Consider the following 25665-nt stretch of genomic DNA (forward strand, 5'->3'; position numbering starts at 1 on the left):
ATTATAATAAGCGTACACAATGTTTAAAGGAAGTCTAACAAGAGGACACTAACAGAACACTAAAAAAACAACCAAAAGCCCAGAAGGTAAGCCATAAGAGACAGAAATTAGACGTAAAATGTGTAAAGGAATGTGTAAAGGAACACAACATTGGGTGACAATAGATGGGACACAGAAGGGAAATAATATTGGGGAGCTCAGCTAAATTTGAAGTTATGAAACTACACAAGAGAAGGGTCCGTACATTTCGGAAATTGTCTTCTGCGTTACAAATGGAATCATGTATTTTCTCTAAATGTAAGCAGGACGTGACATCTCTCAGCCATTGAGCGTGGATAGGCGGGGCAGCATCCTTCTACCTTAAAGAATTGCCCATATGAAAGGGTTGGGTTGCAGATCTAAATGGACTTCCCTCCAGGTACTTCTTCTCCAAACTCGGACATGAATGACTGCAGCGTCCTCCTGCTTACATCTGGCACCACGGGGATCCGCCTCTGGGTTTATGCAAGCTAGTTTGGTTTTAGCCAATTTTAAATCGTAACAGACAATGACGGGCACGAATAGAGGTTAAAGGTTATATGCCGCATGTCCCCTGTCAAAGGCATACTCAGGTCTTGCTCTCGTGCCATTCTGATGTTAGTCCGAGAGATCTGTTGTATGCCTAGCAGTTTGGTACAAATAGAGATTAACCCCTCACTGATGGCTGCAAGTCAAGACGTGCATCAACAATGTTCACACCAGGAGGCTCATGGAAGTTTGGTAACTGACTATAAACGCAGGGTCTCACCTGGAAGTACCTAAAAAGATTGGGATTTGAAAGAATTGCTGAAATGAAGTGAACGTCCAGCAGGGAGGGTTGGAAAAGATGGAAGAAATGCTTATCTGGGATGGGGCTGGACAGGCAGAAACCCAGAAAAACAAAGTGCCTCCTTAACTGGGCCCACATCCTGAACGAATGCCAGACCACTGGATTATCATGTGCATGTTTATCAGAAATGGAAGTCCATATCCAATGAAACCCATCGAGTATCGGCTGCCTAGCACCACCAGTGAACACCAGGCAGCGCCATCCATCCCTCTTCTTTAGGTTTTTGGAGATGGATCTTATTCAACCTGGAATGCTATACATAGGAAGATATAACCGAATGTGTCCAAAAAGACATTGGAATGAAGATTGCGATGGATTGAAAGAAAGACAGAAATGGGGAAAGAATGGTCATTCTGATGGAATTGATTAGACCGGCCAAAGTAGTGGAAACCAAACATAACTGCTTTGAAAAACGCATCTCAACTTTATCAACTTTATTGATCATACGCAGATGAAAAATTGTCAAAAAAAAAGCCGAAGATTGTCCTCAAGTAAGAGTATTGTAACTTTACAACAATGTTTGTCAAAGAAAAACAAGTCATCGAAGTAATTAAAGGTAAGACTGTATTTGGTGAAAAAAACACTTCAACTGCTGAGAATCTGTTATGCAATGTCAGATTTACGGTATTTGTCAAATAAGAACATGAATGTTAGCAATCCAAATAATAATCAGCATATGCGTGTATTTTAAAGGATGCCCCTTTGATGCAAAAAACAACAATTTTACACTGTGTAGCTTTCCTGCACTACTTTGTCTTCTATAGTTGTAATGTAATATGAGTTATCCTGTGTGTCTTAGCCATCTGAGAAGATAAAATTTACAAATATATTGTTTTTGGTGTCTATAACTATTTCCCAAATATGTTAGTACGTGTGTGAATGTATCAACTTGTATAACTTAACTTCAATTTCTTTGTTAAAAGTCGCTTTAAGTACATTTACAGCAGGTTTGACATACCCAATATGGCGGCGACGTTGACGTATAATTCGGCGCTAAATGTAGCGTCAACGTCACCCGAGCAACTCGCACATGCGCAACAAGTCCACTTCTCCGACTCACGAAACCAGTGGGCCCACATCAGGTGCACGATTCACTTGTCGGCTGCAAGCTGCTCAGCGAATGAGTCTCGGTTCTTGAGCTCATTGGGTTTGAGTTCTCGGCTCGGCGTTAGCGAGCGAGTAGCTCAGACAGGAAGAGGAAGTGGAATGGACAGCTGATTTGAGGCAAGAAGACACTGTGTTGCTTTTCCACGGGGTTAATACATCTATACAAATGAAGTTAGAGTAACAGTTTCACAATTAATGCCATGTTACATGCTTTTCCTTTTTATTTAGTCGCAATTACAGCATATAAGTGGACGAGTTAACAGACGAATACCCACGAGTCCCTGTTCAGTAAAAAAACTCGAGATTTGAACAATTCGGTCAAACTGGACCACGACTACCTCAAAGGCTCCGGTGCACGGTTGAAATGCCGGGAAGGCAAAGCTGCTCAACTCCAACAATCTGGAAAGACTTGCTGAGGTTGGGAGGGAGCGAATGTGGGAGGAGAAACCAGGAGCGCGATAAGAGTGTGTGGGTGTGTGTGCTTGCGTTACAACACCTGGAGTACGACAGACTTCCTGTACATCCTGCCGACATGGTAAAGTTACTGCATGTTTACTATTCCCCAGTAAGGGCAACAAAGTACTTCCTTGTGCTGTACCCGGCACTCTTGTTGTGTTTGTTCACCTGTCTGCCACTTGCGTACCCGTCTTTGGTCGAGACTATTTCTATTTGCTTGTTGCTGCAGGCAGACGCTAAAAAGCGCCCGCCTGTTTGTGTGGACTCTGACACCCCCAAGTCCATCTTTCCACCTCTGTTTACCTGAAAGACTCTTTGTGTGTGTGACAAACTAATGATTAACATAACAGGTGGTATTTTTAGTACAAGTGGCTGCTGTTTTCATCCATGTAGTTTGCCTTTTTAGTCTTTCTTCCCATTCTGACTGTTAGAGAAGTAATGACACCTGAGACATGCCCAGGCACTGCCCGGGTGTTGGTATGCTCTGCTGCTGCAGTGTCAAGCCAAAGTCTTTCTTATGCTGGCTGGCAAAATATCCCTGCTGTTAGCATGGACTGTGCTTAACTGGACAGATTTATTGTAAAATGCTGATGTGCGGATCGGTAGTGAAAAGTCCATTCTTTCTATACCAGATCCCTAATATTGCACCTGCCTACTTTTGTTGAAATAATAATTGTACACTTTCTGTAAATCCTTTAAACTTCTCATTTATCACTGTGTTGGTCTGCTATATGATATATTTACCTGGAATGGCTAATCCCAACAGGGGTGCCCAAACATTTTCATACCACTGTATGTTAGGATACCCCGCCTCTCGCCCGAAGACAGCTGGGATGGGCTCCAGCACCCCCCGCGACCCTCGTGAGGAAGAGCGGTAGAAAATGAATGATGAATGTATGTTACGACTGGGCGATATGGACCAAAACTCATAGGTAGAATATCCAAATATGTGTGTAAAAATTTATTAAAATGTAAACAATCCTATAGAACAATAGCCACAGCAATAAAATAGTATATTATCTTGAAATAAATATATAAAAAGTTAAATCTAATGTGCAATCAAACTGCAGTCGCTGTAATCTCTGCAGCCGGGTTCATCATTAGCGCTCCCATCTCATGTTCCCCATGACGACAGACTGTAAACATGGTTGATACCGTCTTTATACAGAAACCTTTATACCGTCTTTTTCGCTCTTCACTCCCACTATGCAGCCTCTCCACCTCCATATCTCCGCGGGGATATCCGATCATTCGGCGTAGTGAAGGGATGCTCAAAGCTAACAGTGGTTCCCAAGTGTCAATAATAGTGCAAGCTGTATGCAACATCCATAGCTGCACACTTGCTTAAGGGGTGGGTAGGCACAAAAACATCACGGAAGTAATAAAAACAAAGCATGATTAAAGACTAAAAACGCCGCAGGAGACACAGAGCTGCCATAACTAGCTTGCACTTGGGCGGCGCCATCTTGAAACATAAGCCATCCACATTAAACAGTCTATATTCATATGAACCATATGCTTGTTTTGATATGGTGCTTAACAGAAATATCGACATTAAAAAATATAGATATATCCCCCAGGCTTACTGTATGTATCTAGATAGCATATACAGAATATTACTTGAAATTATTTTCAAATTTTGAAAGAAACACATTTTTATTTTGTAGTGGTTCACTGCCACGATCATTTACATGCTATTTAGGGAGGTTTGACTTTTGACTCATTTACGTCCTTGCTATTATCCAACCATGCATGGAGACAGCAGAATTGTGACAACCTAAACACCTAAACCTAATAAAAAAAACAGAACAAATCCTGAGCAAAAAGAGGTAAATTGCTGTATTGTATTGTGAGGTGATGATTTGTGACTGGAGTTGGTAAGATAGTAATTGGACTGCCAGTGTCCTGTGAGGTGAAGCCAGAGGGGGGGTCAGGGTTGTACTGTGTAGGACCAATGTCAGTTTTGCTGAGTTTGCAAACACACAACACAGTGTTGGCTAGCAGCATTACTACTTCAGCTACTTTCCGGGTTGAGTGATGGTAACTTGTCTGTTTTGCGCATCAAATATCTTGTCAGCAGTGAAGGTACTTTACTCATCAAATACACAGAAGCTGAATTTATTTAGGCATTTTTACATTTCCATAATACAGCGGCGTTTCTGCTGTGGTCCGAGCGGTAACCATGGTGATGACAGACACTCCTTACAGTGACATGATGTACCAGTCCTGCTGCAGCAGGGAGGCTGACAGGGAAGGTAAAGAAGTGTAGAGGACTTCATGTTGTCAATCTTGACAAGCTTTGGAAATACTTGAATATGTTTCCTTCAATTCAGCTTTGACTTCACTTGGTTATATGTTATGGTGTGATATGTTGTAAGTTATAGTCTAATAGAGGTAGAGGAGGTCTGTTAGAGATAGTTGACACTAGGGTTTGGCAATATTTTTTTAATATAGCGACATACCAGAAGAATCTTCCAATGATTAAAAATTTTTATTTAAAAAATTATAATAGGAGTTGTACGGCGGCTGAGTGGTTGTTTGTATGTTGATGCACTTTGACTTTTTTCTGTGCTTTGTGTACTTTTTAATACGATTACAAGTGAATGACAATAATAATAAAACCATAATAGAGATTGTTGGTTATTGATTATTCCTTGTGGCCTGCAGGCTGCGGCAAGGAAACTCTCAGTAGACGCTGTGCTGCAGATGCCCATCGGTCAGGTGGAGGACACAATGAAACGTCTGGGATCCAACTCTGATGATCGCTCTCGCCTCACTGCTGCCCTCTCCTGTCTAAAGAGTCCTGCAGAGATAGGTAAGCCAAGACCAGGATTGGTTTCATACTTTTGGTGGAAGTCTTCTTTTCCCAGCCAATAAATCAGAAACTGAAACTTATTTTTCCAAACCATACGGTAACTTCCTGCTTCTCAAGATTGATATGATACTGATAACATTTTTACATCTAATTTTTAATTTCAATTTCAGTGTAGTTTGTGTACAACTGGAGGTAAGAAGTATGGAATAAATGAGGATGTGACCAAGTGTACCTGTTGATGAGTCCTAAGGAAATATCATGACAAAAGAGGATCAGATTATATAGCCTAGCAAGGTGCAACCGCGGTGCTGGCGTTTCAGGTGGCTGATAAAGCTTTTGTGTGTACTAGTGTACCATCGTGGAGTATTTGGCACAACTAGGACACAAAAAATGTTTGTTTACAAGTGAGCTTGGGGGGGTTGTGGCAGGTTGTTAATGTCACAGGAGAAAAAAGGAGTGTTTGATTTGCTCAAGATTGCCTCATTGGTCTGTTTTTTAAAGGAGACCTATTTAGCTCATTTTGGGTCTGTTGTATTGAGTTATGGACTCCTATAGAGCAGCTACACACAATAACCTGCACACAGCGCTTTCTAGATCTTCCAGAATCTGCACCTATTCCATCTGTATTTTATTGGCTTTCCAAAACTGGAATAGTTCATTTTTTTTCCACCCACAGCCCATCTGTAATTGGTCACACTTAAAAAAATAATGTTTTAGATAGATTGCCTTTTTTTGTTTTGCATTTTTTTGTGTGAAATAATTTTTGCCATATTCTCCAAGACAGAAGTGTATTAGGTAGTATTGCTTAAAAAAGTGTTCAGTATATTATGTATATGTCCCACCTGACAAAGTCAAAGAACTAGCCAAACTAGTAAAAAGAGTGTCTTTTATTCTGGAATATGTGCTATATTATATATATATGTTTTTTACTCTTAACAAATGATACTAAAAAGTAGTAAATGGAATTAACAGGTTGATAATTATGGTACCGGGCTGCACGGCGGTCGTGTGGTTAGCGCGCAGACCTCACAGCTAGGAGACCGGGGGTTCAATTCCACCCTCGGCCATCTCTGTGTGGAGTTTGCATGTTCTCCCCGTGCATGCGTGGGTTTTCTCCGGATACTCCGGTTTCCTCCCACATTCCAAAAACATGCTAGGTTAATTGGCGACTCCAAATTGTTCATAGGTATGAATGTGAGTGTGAATGGTTGTTTGTCTATATGTGCCCTGTGATTGGCTGGCTACCAGTCCAGGGTGTACCCCGCCTCTCACCTGAAGACAGCTGGTATAGGGTCCAGCACCCCCCACGACCCTCGTGAGAATAAGCGGTCGAAAATGAATGAATGAATAATTATGATACCCTCAGTGACTTGATATGTGCATGTATGCATGTGTTTGATCTGCTCGCATCTCTCTGCCACACAGGCTGGATGACAAGAGGGTTCACTCTGCATCTGTCTGTGTGCATTGGTTCTATATAAGCAGTGGAAAATGAATGAATGAATGAATGAATGCAGTTGGAATGGCATAGGTGACAACCTACGTGATACATCCCAAAAAATATCGTCAAATATATTGAGAATTATCTCCAAGTAAAATGTGTTACCGGGACAGGCATAACATTTGTATCATTAGGATATTCAATGAAGCAATTAGTAATCTAAGTGTAGGATACAATTGTATAACTTCTGTTTGTTTCTTTAATCCAAGGTGGAGACGTGAGGCTCGACTCTCAGCAGCCCGTCAGCCATGGCCGCTTGATTTCCGTATCTGTGGTTCCGAGCTCAGATGACAACTCTCCTTACGTACCTACTGAGGAAATGGTTGACCCCTTCTCAGTGGAGCCGAGTACACCGCCAAAGTCTGCCAAAACTGTCCATACACCTCCGCCACCTTCCCGGAAACTGTTGCAACTCCTGCCTTTCTCCATTGCTTTGACACGAAGCAAGAGTCATGAGTCTCAGCTTGCAAACCGCATTGAGGAGCCTGCAAAGCCCAAGTAGGTTAGAAGTGCTGCACCTACGCCAATGTTTGTATTGTTGTTGGATTGCAGCGTCCTCTTAAAAAGGCTATCCATATATCCTCATCCACCATTTCTGGACATCTCTCTCTCTCTCTCCTGATGTCACCGTGATGACCCCCAAGACGTGTTATATCTTCTGGTGTCATCAGATTGTCTCGCTTAGCAGACTGGATTAACACTGAAAGGAAAAGTGCACTTTTTTGGAATTTTGCCCATCATCCACAATCCTGATGTGAAACATGGGCACGTCTTTCTCTTTTCTGTGCATTTCTGTGTATAAAGAGCTAACACGTGGGAACTAAAAACGCACCTATTTCAACTGTAATGCTCCCTCCGAAAATGCCAGCAATGTTCTATTTCCAAAACTGACCCAGCGACAGCGACATGTTTTCGTGGAAGCTAACATGACTATTTGTCTGGACGAGACACAGCGCCTCACGCCACTACTGAGGGGCCACTCCAAAACAATGCGATAAGACACCAATCAATGCAAGAATGCAAGTTCTGGTAATGTTTAAAATGATCAAAAAATAAAAGTATTACAAGTTTTTTAGACTGCAGATATATATTATACTCAAAATAGGTCTGTCCCATTATGTGCATTGTTAGCTTCCTCAAGCTAACTGTTTTTCTCTTTTTAGAACACACAGAAGAGAAAGACGTGTGTTCATGTTTCACATAAGGATCGTGGGTGATTCTTTTTAAAAAGTACAGTTTTCCTTTCAAGGCGTAGTTGGGATTTTTGATATGAAGTTGGATGACATGCCAATCAGCAGTGTAGTGCATCAACTGTGGCTTTCCCCGCTCTTTGTCGGATTTTGGTGTTTAAGAAAGTAGTCCGTGCACAAAACCGGTTTCCACAGAAAGTCAAACCTCCCTAAAAAAGGAGGTAAATGTAAAAATGAAGATTTCCCAATCAAACTGAGCAGGTGAAAGGATGATGTCTCAGGTGTCTTTGTAGATCTTCCTTTTCTGTGTTATTTTTTCTCCTTTTCTCTCAGTGCACTCTTACATACGTGTTTCACACGTTTTGTAGTGCAGTTCGGTATCGCTTTGGATTGTGCTAAAAGGAATTGTTTTCCGTAGTCAGACATGTGTACTTTGACTTTCACAGCAGTAAACACTGTGAAACAAGTGATGCAAATGTGAGCAAAAGTTGACAGCTGGTGATTGGAAGGGAGAGGAAATAACAGGAGTGATTGGGAGGTCTTTATTTTCTGATGCAAATTACTCTTTTCAACACGTATATTGTTTTGAGAAGCAAAACGATTTGCTTAAGTAACCACAGCAATTTGTTGGAACTACTTTCCTCAACACCCTAAAACTGACCAGGTCACCATTGATACACTACACTGCTGAAAACTTCCCCAAAATCCTTTTTATGCTTTTACTACTTTCGTCCTGAGAGGAGAGGGTCGTTATTGGATGGCCCGGGCAGGCTGCAGCTGGATACACACGCACCAAACCAGATTAGCGGGTGTCTTTTTCAGACGTGTTGCTGCACGCCCACTTTTGTTGTCTTCCACCTTCAGAAGATTACCTGAGGGAACTGCAGACGTGTCTTGGATCCTTGATGGTCGTACCTTGGCAGCCATGCAGGATGAATCTGTGGCTACTGTGGGGCTAACAGTAGCTACTGTGATGTCTCATGACAAGGCGCTGAGGTCCGATACAGTGTGTGTGTGCCTCCACAGTGTACCTGCATGTATCACGGAACAGCTATTCTCAAGTAGAGATGCACGATAGAGATGCAAACCGAGTCCGATAACAAGGCCCGTCATGATAATTTACAAATTGATTCATCGAACGACAAAAGAAAAAAACATAATTTTGCCGGCCTTAATAAATTGACTTGCACAGGCAGTCATGTTGGTATTCTTCATCACTCTTTCAGGCCGGATGACAGCATACATCAGCCAGCATACGCTAACATGAATGACAGCACAAAAGCAAATGCCACACTCCCACTGTGGGAATATTTCGGTTTTAAACAGAATGAACTAGGTGATCACAGAGATGTTGCATTTGTTCAAAAGTATTGAAGCGGAAGCAGGGGAGTACGGCCATCTTGTACGTGTAACCATTGAATAATTCCTTTTGCTATCAATACAGGTTTAATGATGATGACTGGACTAATCATTTCAATATTCCATTCTGAAAATTACCAAGATAGACACACAAAAAAGTACAGAAAAAAACCGCCAAAATGCTGCAAAGCCACCATAACAAACGTTCACTTTCTGAGGAAGACATTTTGTGTGCTAGTTGCACCAAATGCTCCGTGATGAGGGAAAAAAAACATCCAGCACACAAAAAATATTTTCAGCTACCTACAATGCCAGTGCTACAGCGTTTGAAAAGTGCAAAAGGTTTTGCACACACCCTTGTGGCGGTACACCTGCTGCTCGGAGCGTGTGCCCAAATACAGAGCACTTTGCTGGGCCACAGCAAGGTGCACCAAGGGCCATCACTACTACTCTGGTAGTGTTGGAATAACTCCGTATTGCCAGTTTTTCGTCTGTCCAGTCTTGAAATTTAGTTGTTTTTTAATCAAAAACAAACTTTGCTTAGTCCAGTGCTGATTGCTGGCCTCCATTTTTAAAAGTGAAGAACGTCTTGATTTGCGTATTAAGTCATATCTTAGCATGCGCTGAAAGAAACGCACCCGAGATAAATTTAAACAGGAAAAGATCAAATTCAATCTTGCTAATATTTTATAATTAAACTCAGGACATGTTTTATATAGATATATATTTTCCTTTTTAATAAAACTGGACTTGTGAATGGCGTATAGAAGGGTTTAGATTCTGTTCCACAGATGGCGCTAATGCATACGAAAGCTGCTTGCCAACCGCCAATAAACAACAGAAGAAGAAAAACACCACGAAGAAGAACGCACCCTGACAACTTTCCGTTTGAGCGGGTACAAGATACCTCAATCGGATTGGGAAAAGGAATATTCCATCCCTGTTCAACTCTTTCCGTTTGAGCAAATAAACCAAATGCAATTGGAATATTTGGGTCCATGTATACTATTGACATAATGGCTATTGACATCATATTTGCAAATGATGATTAATAAATGTTACTTATAAAAAGTGATATTGGATAATTCCTCACGGCACACCTGACGGTTTCTCAAGGTACACTAGTGTGCCGCGGCACAGTGGTTGAAAATCACTGACCTAGGAGACACCAAGGAACTGTTTTACACTGTGATGGAGTAGGGTTCCCTTTAGGTTTGGCATTGAAACATATTCATGTAACCCTCCCTTAAAATGTGGTTTTGGCAGTGTAGATTAGATAGAAAATGTACTTTTTATTAGAAATGATTTTGACAGCTATGTCTTTGCAGGTCCAACAAGAAGAACAAGGCGTTGGCTGCTCTTCAGCTCAATGGCTTTGGCAACAGTCCTGAGGATTCAAACCCACGGTCTCCCCCTCTGTCTGCTCGCACACACAGCCCTGTCCCTGTCTCAGCACCGTACTTCATGACGGCTGCCCCCACCCAACTGGACAGTGAGTCACCCAGCGATGATATCAGATATTTTTTAATTGGAGCTCGGCTCTTCATTCAGTGCATGATGGTGTGTTTCACAGACCTTGCTGTGCAAGGCACTTCTCCTCATACAGTAAGGCGAGATATTGGCTTGGCTGTTACACACAGGTTAGTACCTGCCCCCCTCCCTCACGCTTCCCAAATCACACTGCAGTCAGTGTCACGAGACATAAAAGAATTTGGAGATATAACAATTTCTTCCATTATACCCAACATCGCTTTACATACACTCTTCATGGGTACTCATGGGTACAGACGTCTTGTTCATTTTGGACTGTTAAGGATTTGAACCATACTGTGCATATAGAACCCTTTTCACAAAGAAACATTTGAATTTTCTCCAGTCCACACAGCGACAAAATTATACACACAGGTTCAAAAATAAATGAATAAATGAATGAATACTCACTGAGGCTGCACAGCGGTCGAGTGGTTAGCGCGCAGACCTCACAGCGAGGAGACCAGACCATCTCTGTGTGGAGTTTGCATGTTCTCCCCGTGCATGTGTGGGTTTTCTCCGGGTACTCCGGTTTCCTCCCACATTCCAAAAACATGCTAGGTTAATTGGCCACTCCAAATTGTCCATAGGTATGAATGTGAGTGTGAATGGTTGTTTGTCTATATGTGCCCTGTGATTGGCACATTGACTAGTCCAGGGTGTACCCCACCTCTTGCCCAAAGACAGCTGGGATAGGCTCCAGCACCCCCCCCCCCCCCTCCCGACCCTCGTGAGGATAAGTGGTAGAAAATGAATGAATGAATACTTATTGAGAACACAAGTGTGAATTTAATATGGACCTATTCATGCAGGTAGACAAATACAGACAATACAGTACACCCATAGACAACTGGCTGTCTATTGAACATTTATAGCAGAGGGTGGATTCCCAAAATAGCCCGCAATAAGTGAAATCAGCGAAGGAGCCAACTTTATTCATTTACAATGAATATATATGTTTTAAGGCTGCAGACCTCCCCAATCACTTTATGTCCATGGAAGGGACACTAAGATGATGACAATAACAAATATTATATATAATAACAAATTTTAAAGTGTTCTACTATTAAAGAGACTGGTGTTAGACAAATATTGTTAACCTTGTATGCTATCTTTTAGCTGGATTGACATATTCAGTTCATTTTGAGCTCTTGATACATACAAATATATATTATAATTTATACTATTTCCATGCATTAAATACAGTACAAATGGGACTATTACAGACATAATAGATAATGGTGATTAATTAGTTAAAAACTGATTAATCTAATTAAAAAATGATAATCATTTGACAGCCCTAATAAAAAAATATTTCCACCCTAGCAAGACCATTTCAAATAAGTCATTGAAAGCCCAAAAATAATGAACATAAGAGGATAAGCGATTCAGTAAAGAGATGAATGACTTAGTAAGCGTGAATGGAAGATGTCATTGATTGCGTGTGTCCACACTTTCAGGTTCTCAACTAAATCTTGGCTCTCCCAGACGTGCCAAGTGTGTGGCAAGAACATGATGTTTGGTGTCAAGTGCAAACACTGCAAGTAAGACGCTTCATATCCATCCTTTGCTTGTTTGATGGTTGTCATACTTCAATTTTTCTCTCTACAGATTAGCGTGTCACAACAAATGTACCAAAGGTGCCCCATCTTGTCGGATATCATTTCTCACATGTAAGCAATGTATGAATGTAGTCATTCACACTTCCTCTATGCCACTAGCTCGCATGTTCCAGAAGGGACAATGAAAGACGGGAGAATTAGTCACATCAAGGGATTTTAGCCAACAACGCTTCCTCAGTGTGGGTCACTCAAGTAGATCAGTTTCACCTCCTGTTTCATTTTAAAACAATTCTTCCTTCTCAAAAATAAATGGGATGGAATTTTGCACATTTTTGGTTAAAAAAAATAAATAAATTTGTTTTAGTGGCCAGCCTGATGTGACGCCATACCAATCAATCTGAACATTAAAAATAGCTGAACTAACCCACAATTAAAAAGAATGTTCCAATGAGGCAAAGTATGCTGCTCTACGATGAGGAAGAAACAAACCTCATCAATCACACAAAACCCTTATCAACCACCTGAAACGCCAGCGCCGCAGCTTTTGAAAAGTGCAAAAGGTTTGCCAGAGTTGCATGGCGTCACACCGGTTGATCAGATTTTTCTTCTCATTATTGCACAGAAAAAACACCTAATGTCCCCAGTTGAATAATTACTCATAATACGTCATAATACAAGTACATTTAGGCTGTACTGTCCCATGCGGGTCTGGTATAGTGTACTGCTTGAACCTCTAGGTATTACGTACGTAGTATAAATTTTATAATTAGGGATAAAACAATGGCAATTGAAGAGAGAAGGGGCGTGTTGGAGAGCAAATCCACTTTAATAATTACAACATCCATCCATTTTCTCGACCACTTGTCACCATGAGGGGGGTCGCGGGTGTGCTGGAGCAGGCAGGTTCCACCCACAAAATGTGAAAAAGAGAACGGAGTGGTATTTGTTCAACTGTGTCAATAGTTGTAACATATTTGCAGCAGCAGCACAAAGTCAAGTAAAGGAGTGCAGACTACCTTCTGTGTACATTCACCATCTTCCTGTTTTATGTCATTTGTAGTGCCAAGGATGCGCAGAGCAGAATCGGTGCCCTCTGATATCAATAATCGAATTGATCACACAGCAAAAGTCCCTCTGCAGTTTGGCACGTTACCAAAGGCCAAAAGGGTATGTATAAATTGGGCTGCGCATATATTTTTTTTACCATCCTTTTGTTACTTAAGGCTCTGTCCCTCTGGGTTGTTTTACAATTGGATGAAATTGAATGAAAAACAAAGGCATACATTCTTTATTGGCCAGCTTTGGCTAGCCATTGTCAGTTCTCATATTCTTGTGGCGTTATTTTATCATTTTCACTCGTTTGGAATCTTACTACTTTTTGGATTTTGTGGCTGTTGGTCAGTCGGACAGCTTGTGTACGTGGTGAGGATGGTGTCATGACAGCTATCTGGTTTCCGTATGTGTTCCACAGCGGATGCCACATCCATTTACACTACATACAAACCAATGGACAGGCCACTATGTGCAGTGATACAACGGAAATCATTGCCAGGGCTGATTTTTTTAGGGGTCAATTTTGTGATGCAAATCTATTACTCTTTTGAACGCGTATTGCTTTAAGAAACCAAAGCCTCTACTTAAGTAACCTCAGCAACTATAACGGAACTAATATGTTTCTCATCACCAAAATCCAACCAGAACTGGGCTCATGGAACCCAGTGTGGGGTAAGTCACCATTGATGGACTACACTGCTGATGGGGATGTCATACAAGTTTGTGTTCAAAATATAAGTCCCAAATATTGTGTGTTGTATTTAGACATAGGCAGACGGAATGATTGAAAGGCAGTATGGGACAGAGCTTTAAGATCGGGTTAGTGAAGGGTTACCAACACAATTGCGTGTGTTTTCTCACAGGAGCCTCCTGTCGCCCCCGTCCAGCTTGACTCCAGCAGTAACCCTTCATCAGCCACCTCCTCCACACCCTCCTCCCCAGCACGTTCCCAGCAGAGTAACCCTCCCAGTGTCAGCGCCACACCCCCACTTAACACATCACCTCAGTCTTCCCGCCATGACAGCTTTCCCTTCCCAGGTCAGCCCACTGTACACGCGGGCTAGTGTGTTTTCTCTTATTTTTGGAGCCGAATGAGAATGATGGGGGTGTCATTATGATTACTTGGCCCCGCTTCCACCCACTGAGACAAAGATACTGCATGACTGACTCTTTTTTTTTTTTTTTAATTTCAAAACAGTCAGTGGATCCAAACCACAAAAATCAGTGACACCCCGACAGGGAACAGCCAGAAGAGACTGACCCTAAACTTATTTCTGTTCCCCCCCACCAACAGATATTTCTAATTCCGTATGTTCTGCTGGTCAGCAGTCTGACACCTCCAATGACTCTGGGTAAAAGCACACACAAGTAATGCAACCAAATTTATTGTGGGTGTGTAATATTATTTTTGGAAATATTTCATCAGAGAATCCCAGAGCGCCACCACACAGATGCAGGTAACGGCAGATGAGCAAGGACAGGTGAGTAGTGGCAGTGGAAGTTAAAGCACAGTCAGTGGTTATGTTCATAATCAGTATGTATCTGATTGACATAACACATTATTCATTCACACTCTGGTGGTAAGGTAAAACTGTCTTCTCCTTATTTCTAAAATCACAAATACTTAAACTTGCTGATATAGTTAGTAGTGCATAAGGCTAAAAATAACCAATTACCTAAAAATGGCATCAAGTACTTCTCTACAAGAGAGGAGAAATATGATCTCAGGGAAGAACTACATTTGAAACACTTCTATGCTAGGACTACGTTAAAAAGCCATAGCATTTCAGTATGTGGAATCAAACTATGGAATGGATTGAGTAAGACCCTCAAACAATGCACAACGATGAGCCAATTCAAGAAACAATACAAGCAGTTGATGTTTGCTAAATACAAGGATGAAGAGTCTTGAACCAGTCATGATGTGCTATACATATCACTATATTGACACTTACTATGGTACCCATTATGTCATTGGATGCTCATATCACCTTGTACTTCGGTACAAGATACATTATTTTAAAAAAAATGTATTATGGAAAGCAGGAAGTGAACAAATGTAACAGTTACTGATTGTAAAAGTACCAGATGGAGGGGTAGGATTTAATAAGCTTTGCTTCTTCCTACTCCTTTTGGACATGTGGAACTGTGAACTGATTATGGGATGCACTCAATTGTAATCTGATGCATGTTCAAATGAAATAAAACCATTAGTTTCAAGCCTTCACTGTTACGGTTCTAGTCCCAGGACCAGGAGGCAGCGGTCAAGTATTTGACTGAGGATGACTTTGATGAAGATGGACTGGAAGATCTAGCCACTTCCATCTGCCGTCGTGGTACGGCCGGGCGTTGGAGGCGGGGCATCCATTCTAAGGCTAGTCAGACCAGCGTCTACCTGCAGGAATGGGACATCCCGTATGAGGAGCTGCAGTTAGGAGAGATCATCGGCAAGGTGAACCAACATACTTTATGTCTTCCATATTACCATGACAAGATGTCATATGCAGCTCTCATCGTTCACTTAAAAGAGTCTTTCTTAAGGACTGGACTCGTTCGTGACCTCTGCTGTAAAGACATGAAAAAGTTATTATATTTAGCAGTGCATTTGTGGACTTTTGTTGACCTACGATGGTGCCATGGTGATGGCACCAACTGTGGACAGTGGGAACAGTGCACTGCCTCCCCTTTCTAATGGTTTGTCAGAGAAGACCGAAAATCATTCTCATCTACCCCCGAGCTTTTGTTTCAACCGCTGCCAGAGTGGCACACTGTCTGGCCCGGAGCTGCATCAAGACTCCCACAAGCCATCCATGCTCGGTATCACCTCTGCTAGCTTGCTATCACCATCGCCTAAAGGCAACCATATGTAATGCCATCATTGCCCTCATATCGCAAAAGGATGCTGTGGTGTGTGTCTACACAGACATACTCTATTATGTCTGCGTGTAAAAACATGAGTGGCTTTTGTACTCCAGGGTCGTTGGGGGAAGGTGTACAGGGGTCGCTGGCACGGCGAGGTGGCCATTCGCCTTGTGGAGATTGACGGCAATAACCAGGAGCACCTAAAGCTTTTTAAGAAGGAGGTGATGAACTACAGGCAGACCAGACATGAAAATGTCATCCTATTCATGGGTGCTTGCATGGCCCCGCCCCACCTTGCCATTGTCACCAGGTAGGAGGCTGATCACTTCTTTCAGTTAAACACATGCTGTACACTTGTGTCCACACTTGTGATTCGGGATGCTCCGATTGATAGCCCACCCACCACCGGTGTCGGACGATTTCCTTGAAGAAGCCTGCGATCAGCATATGCCGATAAATACCACAAAAGCCAACCACCTGTGGCTTGTACTGTACTGCAGCGTGTAGTCATACCTGCAATATCCTGTCTTGGGCAGCGTCCTACATCCACTTTCCTTCGTATATAGATAGAAAATGATAAGTATGTGATGTGACTGCAGTATGAGCAGTCGGTTCGCTTTTAGTACGTATCTGACCCATATGTCATTAAATGGCATAGTGAGTAAAACATTAATTTTAACTTGTTAGGAAACATTTACTAAGTAGGACATAGACACACATAAGATAAACAACATTCACATAATCAGCTGACTGATATGCTCATAGAAAAGTACTGGCTGTTATGAGGTTAAATTTGGACGTGCTGCATGCTTGTCCTGTCTAATCAGAGAACATCGCTGGCCTTTTATTGGCTTGCAGGGAATTTCATCTCCAACAGCGTGTATTGCCGTCCTTACCGAGACTAATACTGACTACGCAGTCATCAAAAGGTGTGGTTTATCGTGCAATGCTTGGATAAAAGTAATATGAGAAATATGATCTCAGGGAAGAACTAAATTTGAAACACTTCTATGCTAGAACTACGTTAAAAAGCCATAGCATTTCAGTATGTGGAATCAAACTATGGAATGGATTGAGTAAGACCCTCAAACAATGCACAACGATGAGCCAATTCAAGAAACAATACAAGCAGTTGATGTTTGCTAAATACAAGGATGAAGAGTCTTGAACCAGTCATGATGTGCTTATATATATCACTATATTGACACTTACTATGGTACACATTATGTCATTGAATGGTCATATCACCTCCTACTTCGGCACATGCAAAAAAAAATTTAAATAAATAAATAAAAAAAAACCTTAAACCATATTAGGAAAGAAGGAGGTGAACAAATGTAACAGTTACTGATTGTCAAAGTACCAGATGGAGGGGTAGGATTTAATAAGCTTTGCTTCTTCCTACTCCTTTTGGACATGTGGAACTGTGAACTGATTATGGGATGCACTCAATTGTAATCTGATGCATGTTCAAATGAAATAAAATCATTACCATTACCAAGTACCCATAAAGGCGTTAGTTGGTTTTAAAAAGGTGTTAGTCAAGCAGCTCCCCACTCCTGCTTCCGACATCCACACACACGCCCCTTGGGACTGTTCTTCATAGTCGCTTGCAAGGAATCATTTGGTGAGAAAATATTGAGTCAAGAGGCACAAAGTCCTTGAAATTGCCTCAACCTCATTAAGGAGAGCACGCTAGTAATGTGCGAATCGATAATGAACTATTGCTACTTCTGATGCCAACTCTTAATGCCCTAAAGTCGTGAACTCAGCAGTGATACTTTTGACACTTCAGATATATATATAAATGATGTCTTGTATTCTTTATGCTACAATTTGAAATACTGTACACTACTTTTGAAAATGTACCACAAACAGTAGTATGAGATCGGTATCATGGTACCAGCCTGAATTAGTATCTGATGAAAAATGACTGATATGATATGACATTACATGATTGACCCACACTACCTTGGCTATCGGTATCTTGTGATCAACCTAATGATTGACACTACATATTCAGTGATGATACCTTTTTTTTTATTTTTCTGCAGTTTCTGTAAAGGTGTGACATTATACTCTTTAGTAAGAGAAAGGGGTCATTTGTTGGACATCAATAACACCAGACAAATTGCACAAGAGATTGTAAAGGTAAGAATCATCCATCTGCAGAATGGCTTTTTTTTTTTAACTGTTAATAATGTGTAAACACTTAGCGTATATTTGTATTTCTTCCACAGGGCATGGGCTACCTGCATGCCAAAGGCATCGTTCACAAAGACCTGAAGTCCAAGAATGTGTTCTACGACTCAAGCAGGGTGGTTCTAACAGATTTTGGTCTTTTTGGGATGTCCGGTGTCGTACAAGAACGCAGGTAAGAATGAAAACAATACTAACCGGTGAATGGCTGCCGATGTAATTGTCTGTATTTATTCCTTTATGCTTGGATGATTAGAGACAAGAAGGTGCTAAGGATTCCTCAGGGCTGGATCCACTATCTCTCGCCAGAGATTGTTCGCAAAATGAGCCCGGAGGTTGAAGAAGACCAGCTGCCATTCTCCAAAGCTGCTGATGTTTACGCTTTTGGGTATTGTTGCTCATTTCATACAATTTTTGTTGAGAAAAAAAATTTGGTGGATTGGTGCCGAGTCTGCAGTGACTCTGGTGAGGAAGGAGCTGGTCGAGCTCCATTCCTACCCTGTGGGTCATGACCTGTGGGTAGTGACTGAAAGGACAAGATTGAGGGTACAAGCGGCCAAAAGTAGTTCTCTCTCTAGGCTGACTGGGCTCTCCCTACGAGATAAGGTGAGAAGCATTGTCTTCTGGGGAGGTGTTCAGGACACATTTGACCGGTAGGAGGCCTCAGGGAAGACCCAGGTCAATGTTGGAGAGACATGTCTCTCGGTTGGTCCGGGATGAAGCCACCCGGGAGAGGCAGCTCTTGGCTTCCCCGCTTAGGCTGTCGGCCTTGCGACCCGGTCTTGGATAAGCGGCAGAAGATGTCAGATGCCGAGTCCAGTGAGTCCCTCTTGGGAAGGCTCTGTTGAGAGGCCGGCTGTCGCCAGCGTTTGGGTTGAGAGAGAGAGTAAGGGAATAGAAGGTGGAAAACTTCAGAGAGAGATTTAATGAGGGCAAAGTGATGATAGTCGTTCAGGCTAGTCATTGTGGAACCTTTGGGGACTGGAATAACGGTGGAGCGCCACCTACCTGCCATCTGTGGAGCGCAGTCCCTCAGAGCTGGTTGTCAGGGCAAGCCCTCTTGCAATGGTTAATCCACTTCAGGGACCTCCTCACGTGGACTAAGCTGTCAGAGAAGCTTGGAAGCATTGAAGTCCCCCAGCAGAGCACCATAATCACCAGAGTTCAACTCCTCCAGAGCGGTTGCCATGGCGTTGAGGTGTCTCGCAGGGAACTTTTTGATCTTGCGCTCCAGCTCAGGCTCCTTCCCCACCAGAGAAGTACGATTTTTATTCCGCAGCTGTGCTTCTGTAGCCGAGGACTGGGCCGCCATTGTCCCCGATTTCAGCCGCTACCCACCTTATTCTGCCCCTTTGAGGGCACATTGATCACTATAAATCTAACATTAAAACATTGTGACTGTCAGAAGATAAACAAAAAGAATAAATGTTTAATAACTACGCTAGCGCTTCCTACAGCTAACATGTTGGTAAAAAGTTTTCTTTGCAATATTTTTAATCATGTTTTGTTTGACTTGATGTTTTTTCAGCACAATCTGGTATGAGCTGCACTTCAGAAATTGGCCAATGACCAACCAGCCTACAGAAGCTCAGATCTGGTTAGTGGGTAGCAGTGAGGGCATCAAGAAGGTGCTCGCCGACGCCACTCTGGGCAAGGAAGTTACGGTGAGTCTAAAACTCAGGAAACTAGCATTGTTTTGTTTTTTGTTTTTTTTTTAAAGGTGACATAATATACTCATTTTTGGGCCCTTTGTATTGAGTTGTGTGACGAATCGCAGGGCGTCACCACACCATTTCAAGTCGTGGTGTCAAAATAACTACGCCACAGCTGCTAAAACAGACAAGACACTACCAATGTATAATGCAGAATATGAAGCAACTGCTATGTGTATGGGATCTCTAACCATGTGCTTTCCAGCCATTTACAGAAAAGGCAAAAAACAGCAAAGCTGGCTAGGAAACACAAAGTTACAGTCATATTCACATCTACTCGCTAACTGCTAGCAGTCCGTGTAGCCCCGTTCTCACATAGAGGCTTAATAGTTGAGAGGATGCTCATTCTCTTTTCATATAGAGCCAATGCACACAGACAGATGCAGAGTGAACCCTCTTGTCATCCAGCCAAAGATGGAGTGGGCGTGCTTACACTTATGTCCATTTATCCTGGGCTCATCATTACCAACCTATTTTTTTGATCATTTGATAAATCGATATATTCATTATGGTGACAGGCCGACATGCCCTCATATTTCTCAGCTGTGTCATCATGTTATCCATGTGCTGCCACAACAGGAGATCCTTTCTGCCTGCTGGTCCTTTGTAATGGCGGACAGGCCATCCTTCACTGAACTTGCCGAGCTACTGGACAGGCTACCGAAACTGAACCGCCGCCTGTCCCACCCTGGACACTTCTAGAACTGGGCATATTCAAAAAGGGAGTATGCAACCGGGGTAAATCAACATATGTTCATGGAAAGAAAGAGGAATTTAATAAGAAAAGTAATGAAGCCGTATGATCATGTACTACTACATTGCTATGTACAGGAAGTGACTTTTTGTACTGTGACTGCTAAGTTTGTACAGCTATGAAGTAAGGTGGACTTGGATTGTCTTCTTTTTAGTATGAAAATGTTCCGTTATTTATGATTAGGCCTCTCATCACTCCTCTTTCTGTCATTTCAATATTCAGCCTTCATCCTTCATCCTGCTACACATGATCACCACGATTCCTCTTGGGATCCAATATCCCTCTATTTATTCCCCTTATTTATTCTTCCTCTTTGTCTTCTCTGGTTTCCTCTCTTGGGTTGGGCTATGGGTTATGATCATCATTATGGATGACTCTGAAATATTGTGGCTATAATGCCATTAAAAGAAACTGTTCTTACCAAGCGCTACATAGAATTCTGTTCAGATCTTTAAGGCAAGGCAGGACCGACCACCCGAAAAGCTAAACAAATATCGACTTTCTATCTCATAATTTCAACTTTTTATCTCGTAATTTCGACTTACTTATCTTAAATAAAATCTACTTTTTAGCTCGTAATTTTGATTTTCTATGTCATAATTTTGACTTTTTATCTCATAATTTCGACTTATTTAAAAAAAAATAAACTTTTTATCTCGTAATTTCAATTTACTTATCAAAAAATCTACTTTTTAATCTGGTAATTTTGATTTTCTATGTCATAATTTTGACTTTTTATCTCATAATTTCGACTTATTTAAAAAAAATAAACTTTTTATCTCGTAATTTCAATTTACTTATCAAAAAATCTACTTTTCAATCTGGTAATTTTGATTTTCTATGTCATAATTTCGACTTTTTATCTCATAATTTCGATTTACCATTGGGATATATTTTTTTAGTAGCGGAAATGGGCTTCCATAGTATGATACCATAATTACTTCATAATTATCTTGCACCCATAATTGTTTCATTGTTACATTTTTTTACTAATCATAAAACTTCACTAATCACAGTCGGGTGTGGAACTAACGGAAGGAACATGAGATGAATGCCTGTAGAGAAATGATGGAAGTTATTCCATTCTTTGGTGGTTCTATAAATGAGAATATTGTCTTCTTTGAGACTGCATTACGAGACCTAGTTGTCTTCTACAACCTTCATAACTGGCGGTGTGATTCACAATCTTCTCACATTTTCATTGATCTTTGATCGGCTGCAGTAGATGGTTTGGTCCAGCAGAGGGCAGTCATTACATTGGTGTCCCTCAGTCAGCTTCATTGAAGAATAGACCACAAAGCCAAGAAGTGAGTAAAGTGCAGTCATGACAACAGAGGTGAAATAAACAAAGTTCTCTCCAGACTACACCGGTATGGGTTGGGCTACCAGATATGAAAACACCAAGGAGATCTAGTGCTAGATGAAAGGATGGAAACTGTTCTTCTAGACTGGCAAATCACCCCGCAGCAGTATTGACGAAAGCCATGACTGCTTCACGTTCTTGAGAAGCATACAGGAGCTGAACCCACATTCAAGGAGAAAGCCCATGCACAAGGAGAACATGCAAACTCCACACAGAGATGCCGGAGCAGAGAATCGAACCTAACTATGAAAATATGAACCCTAGCTGTGTGGCCTGCACGTTCACCACTCTCCACCGTGCAGCCGTTATGTCTTTATTCTAATAAATAAGTAATTGATTCCTTCTTCATGCCTCACATGCCTCCAGCTGTTCTCCAACGTCCTCGTAATGCAGGTGAACACAAGACTCATTTGCTTTTTGGTTTGCTTAAATAATTTTATACAAATCAATAGCAGGCCTATTTGAGTGAAAAATTGCTCAAGGGGGCACTGTATTTATCATTTGCTCTGGGTAGACACTTGTTTTTTTACAAAGCACCATCCCACAGTCCAGTTATTTGCCGTGAAGATTGTAAAAATAGTGTTTGTAGATATGCTCTGATACCGTAAACATTCATTCTCTGTGGTTATTTGGTTCCAGATCCAATGATGATACGTAAGTGAATAGCAACAAAGTGGGATTCCTTCTTTAGAAATCAAATATTTTTAAATAGAGCAGAGAAACCCTTTTTACCACCTTTTAAGTGTGACCTTTTAAGATGATTAGAGCCCTGCAGATAACAAATAACACCCCTATAGTCACTGTTACACCGCTATTACCCAATATAGTAGACATAATAAGAGAAAATAGACATATTAGACATGATAAAACTGTTTACCACCTTCTAAGTACGACCTTTTAACATCATTAGAGCCCTGTAGACATGAAATAACACCCCTATAGTCACCTTTACACTCCTATTACCCAATATAGTAGACATAATAAGAGAAAATAGACATATTAGACATGATAAAACTGTTTACCACCTTCTAAGTACGACCTTTTAACATCATTAGAGCCCTGTAGACATGAAATAACACCCCTATAGTCACCTTTACACTCCTATTACCCAATATAGTAGACATAATAAGAGAAAATTGACATATTGGGCATGATAAAACTGCTTACCACCTTGTAAGTACGACCTTTTAACATCATTAGAGCCCCGTAGACATGAAATAACACCCCTATAGTCACCTTTACACTCCTATTACCCAATATAGTAGACATAATAAGAGAAAATTGACATATTGGGCATGATAAAACTGCTTACCACCTTCTAAGTACGACCTTTTAACATTATTAGAGCCCCGTAGACATGAAATAACACCCCTATAGTCACTGTTACACTCCTATTACCCAATATAGTAGACATAATAAGAGAAAGCAAGATGTCAAAACAAGTCAAAGTTAACACGTTAATGACGTGTTCAGCAGTAATTTGTTTTGACGTGCGCTTAACGTGCTCCTGTTTGACCCTCGGCCCCCACCGTAGTTTGATTGAAGCACGGCAAAGCCCTGCCAGATGGCTCTTGTAGCAAGACCAAAATTATTATGGCTGTGCTATGCAATGCAGGCCCCCATTGACAGCTGCCCACCAGCAGTCAATGGGGGCTCTGCAGTGCAGAGCAGCCCATCTTAATATTCCTCAAAATGTTTAGTTATTAAAATTCTTATTATATCTTAATTTTCCCATTTTTGTGGGCGTAAAGAAGGACCCCCACACATGTTACACCGCCGCAGTCATGGTGTTGGGGACTAGGTTGGTATTTATTTTTTGGAAAGGTTCGTGTAACCATGGCGATGCTATTAACGAAAATATTCCAAAATGGTCCACTAGATTAGGAACGCCCTAAGTGAGTGAGTTGACAAAGACAAAGAGACAAATACCCATCTGTCCTGGTTCAGTAAAAAGCTGATGGGTTTTGAACGATTCGATCGTTACTCAACCATCACTACTCACTGAGGTTCACTGTACTGTGGAACTGAACATTATAAGCAGTAAATAAATCATATTTCATAATATCCTGTATACAGGATATTGGGATTTCTTCATGACTTCTTATTTTTGTTTGCCTTTACTTAAATGTCCATCAAATTCAATGACAACCATACTGAACACAAAATGAAGTTTTTAAAATAAACGTTTTTTATTAAGAGAGAAAAAGATCCAAAGCTCCATGTCCCTGTGTGAGAAAGGGATGGCCCCCTAAAACTAATAACTGGTTGCGCAACAACTGCAATCAAGCGTTTGTGATAACTTGCAATGAGTCTCTTCCAGCACTGTAGAGGAATGTTGGCCCACTCATCTTTGCAGAATTGTTGTCATTCAGCAGAATCCATGCTTCTAGTTATCACAGCAAGTCTTCCAGGTCCTGAAGCAGCAGACCATCACACTACCACCACCATATTTTACTCTTGCTATATGTTCTTTTTTTACAGCAGATGTAATGGGACACATAACTTTTGTCTGGTCAGACCAGAGTATTTTCCCAAAGGTCTTGGGGATCATCAAGATGTTTTCTGGCCAAATGGAGACCATCTTTAATGTTCTTTTTGGACAGCAGTGGTTTTGGTCTTGGAACTCTGCCATGCAGGCCGTTTTTGCCCAGTGTCTTATGTCTTATGGTGGCGTTATGGACACTGACCTTAAGTGAGCAAGTGAGGCCTGCACTTCTTTGGATGAGGTTGTGGGGTCTTTTGTGACCTTCTGGATAAGTCGTGGCTGCGGCCTTGGGGACATTTTGGTTGGCTGGCAGCTCCTGGGAAGGATCACCACTGTTCCATGTTTTGGCCATTTGTGGATAATGGCTCTCATTGTGGTTGGCTGGAGTCCCAACGCTTTAGAAATGAATTTATAACCTTTTCCACACTGATAGATCTCATTTACTTTCTGTTCATTCACTTTTTCACACAGCATGGTCCTGTGTGAATAGGTGTGTTTTTTCCGCTTAATAATAAAAGGTTTCATGTAAACAGTGCATGAAGTGTTGTTGTGTTGTCATTGACTAATATTTACATTTGCATGATTATTTGAAACATTTAAGTATGACAAACATGCAACAAAAAAAAAAAAAAGAAATCAGGAAGGCGGCAAACACGTTTATGTAATGGTAATGGTTTCATTTTATTTTAATTTTAACATGCATTAGGTTACAAATGAGTGCATCACATAATCAGTTCACAGTTCCACATGTCCGAAAGGAGTAGGAAGAAGCAAAGCTTATTAAATTCTACCCCTCCATCTGGTACTTTTACCACTGACTTTTACTTTTATCTGTTACATTTGTTCACT

General features: G+C 41.4%; 1 protein-coding gene across 4 annotated transcripts in view; it reads left to right on the top strand.

Annotated features, from left to right (window-relative positions):
• LOC131134665 (kinase suppressor of Ras 1-like) overlaps positions 1–25239 on the top strand; it is a 47168-nt gene extending 21929 nt beyond the window's left edge. For 2 of the 4 annotated variants that reach the window (XM_058080170.1, XM_058080171.1), the window contains 17 exons: positions 5099–5246; positions 6957–7245; positions 10625–10788; positions 10870–10936; positions 12287–12370; positions 12438–12499; positions 13449–13555; positions 14305–14479; positions 14736–14793; positions 14868–14922; positions 15684–15893; positions 16417–16613; positions 18358–18454; positions 18544–18677; positions 18759–18890; positions 20031–20166; positions 20794–25239. In XM_058080170.1, the coding sequence (XP_057936153.1) occupies positions 5138–5246; positions 6957–7245; positions 10625–10788; positions 10870–10936; positions 12287–12370; positions 12438–12499; positions 13449–13555; positions 14305–14479; positions 14736–14793; positions 14868–14922; positions 15684–15893; positions 16417–16613; positions 18358–18454; positions 18544–18677; positions 18759–18890; positions 20031–20166; positions 20794–20916 (2199 nt within the window). In that variant the 5' untranslated portion in view covers positions 5099–5137 and the 3' untranslated portion in view covers positions 20917–25239. The other 2 variants (XM_058080172.1, XM_058080169.1) reach the window with 2 other exon arrangements.
• The last annotated feature ends 426 nt before the right edge of the window (positions 25240–25665 follow it).

This window comes from Doryrhamphus excisus, chromosome 8 (genome assembly GCF_030265055.1).
Source record: "Doryrhamphus excisus isolate RoL2022-K1 chromosome 8, RoL_Dexc_1.0, whole genome shotgun sequence".
NCBI lineage: Eukaryota > Metazoa > Chordata > Actinopteri > Syngnathiformes > Syngnathidae > Doryrhamphus > Doryrhamphus excisus.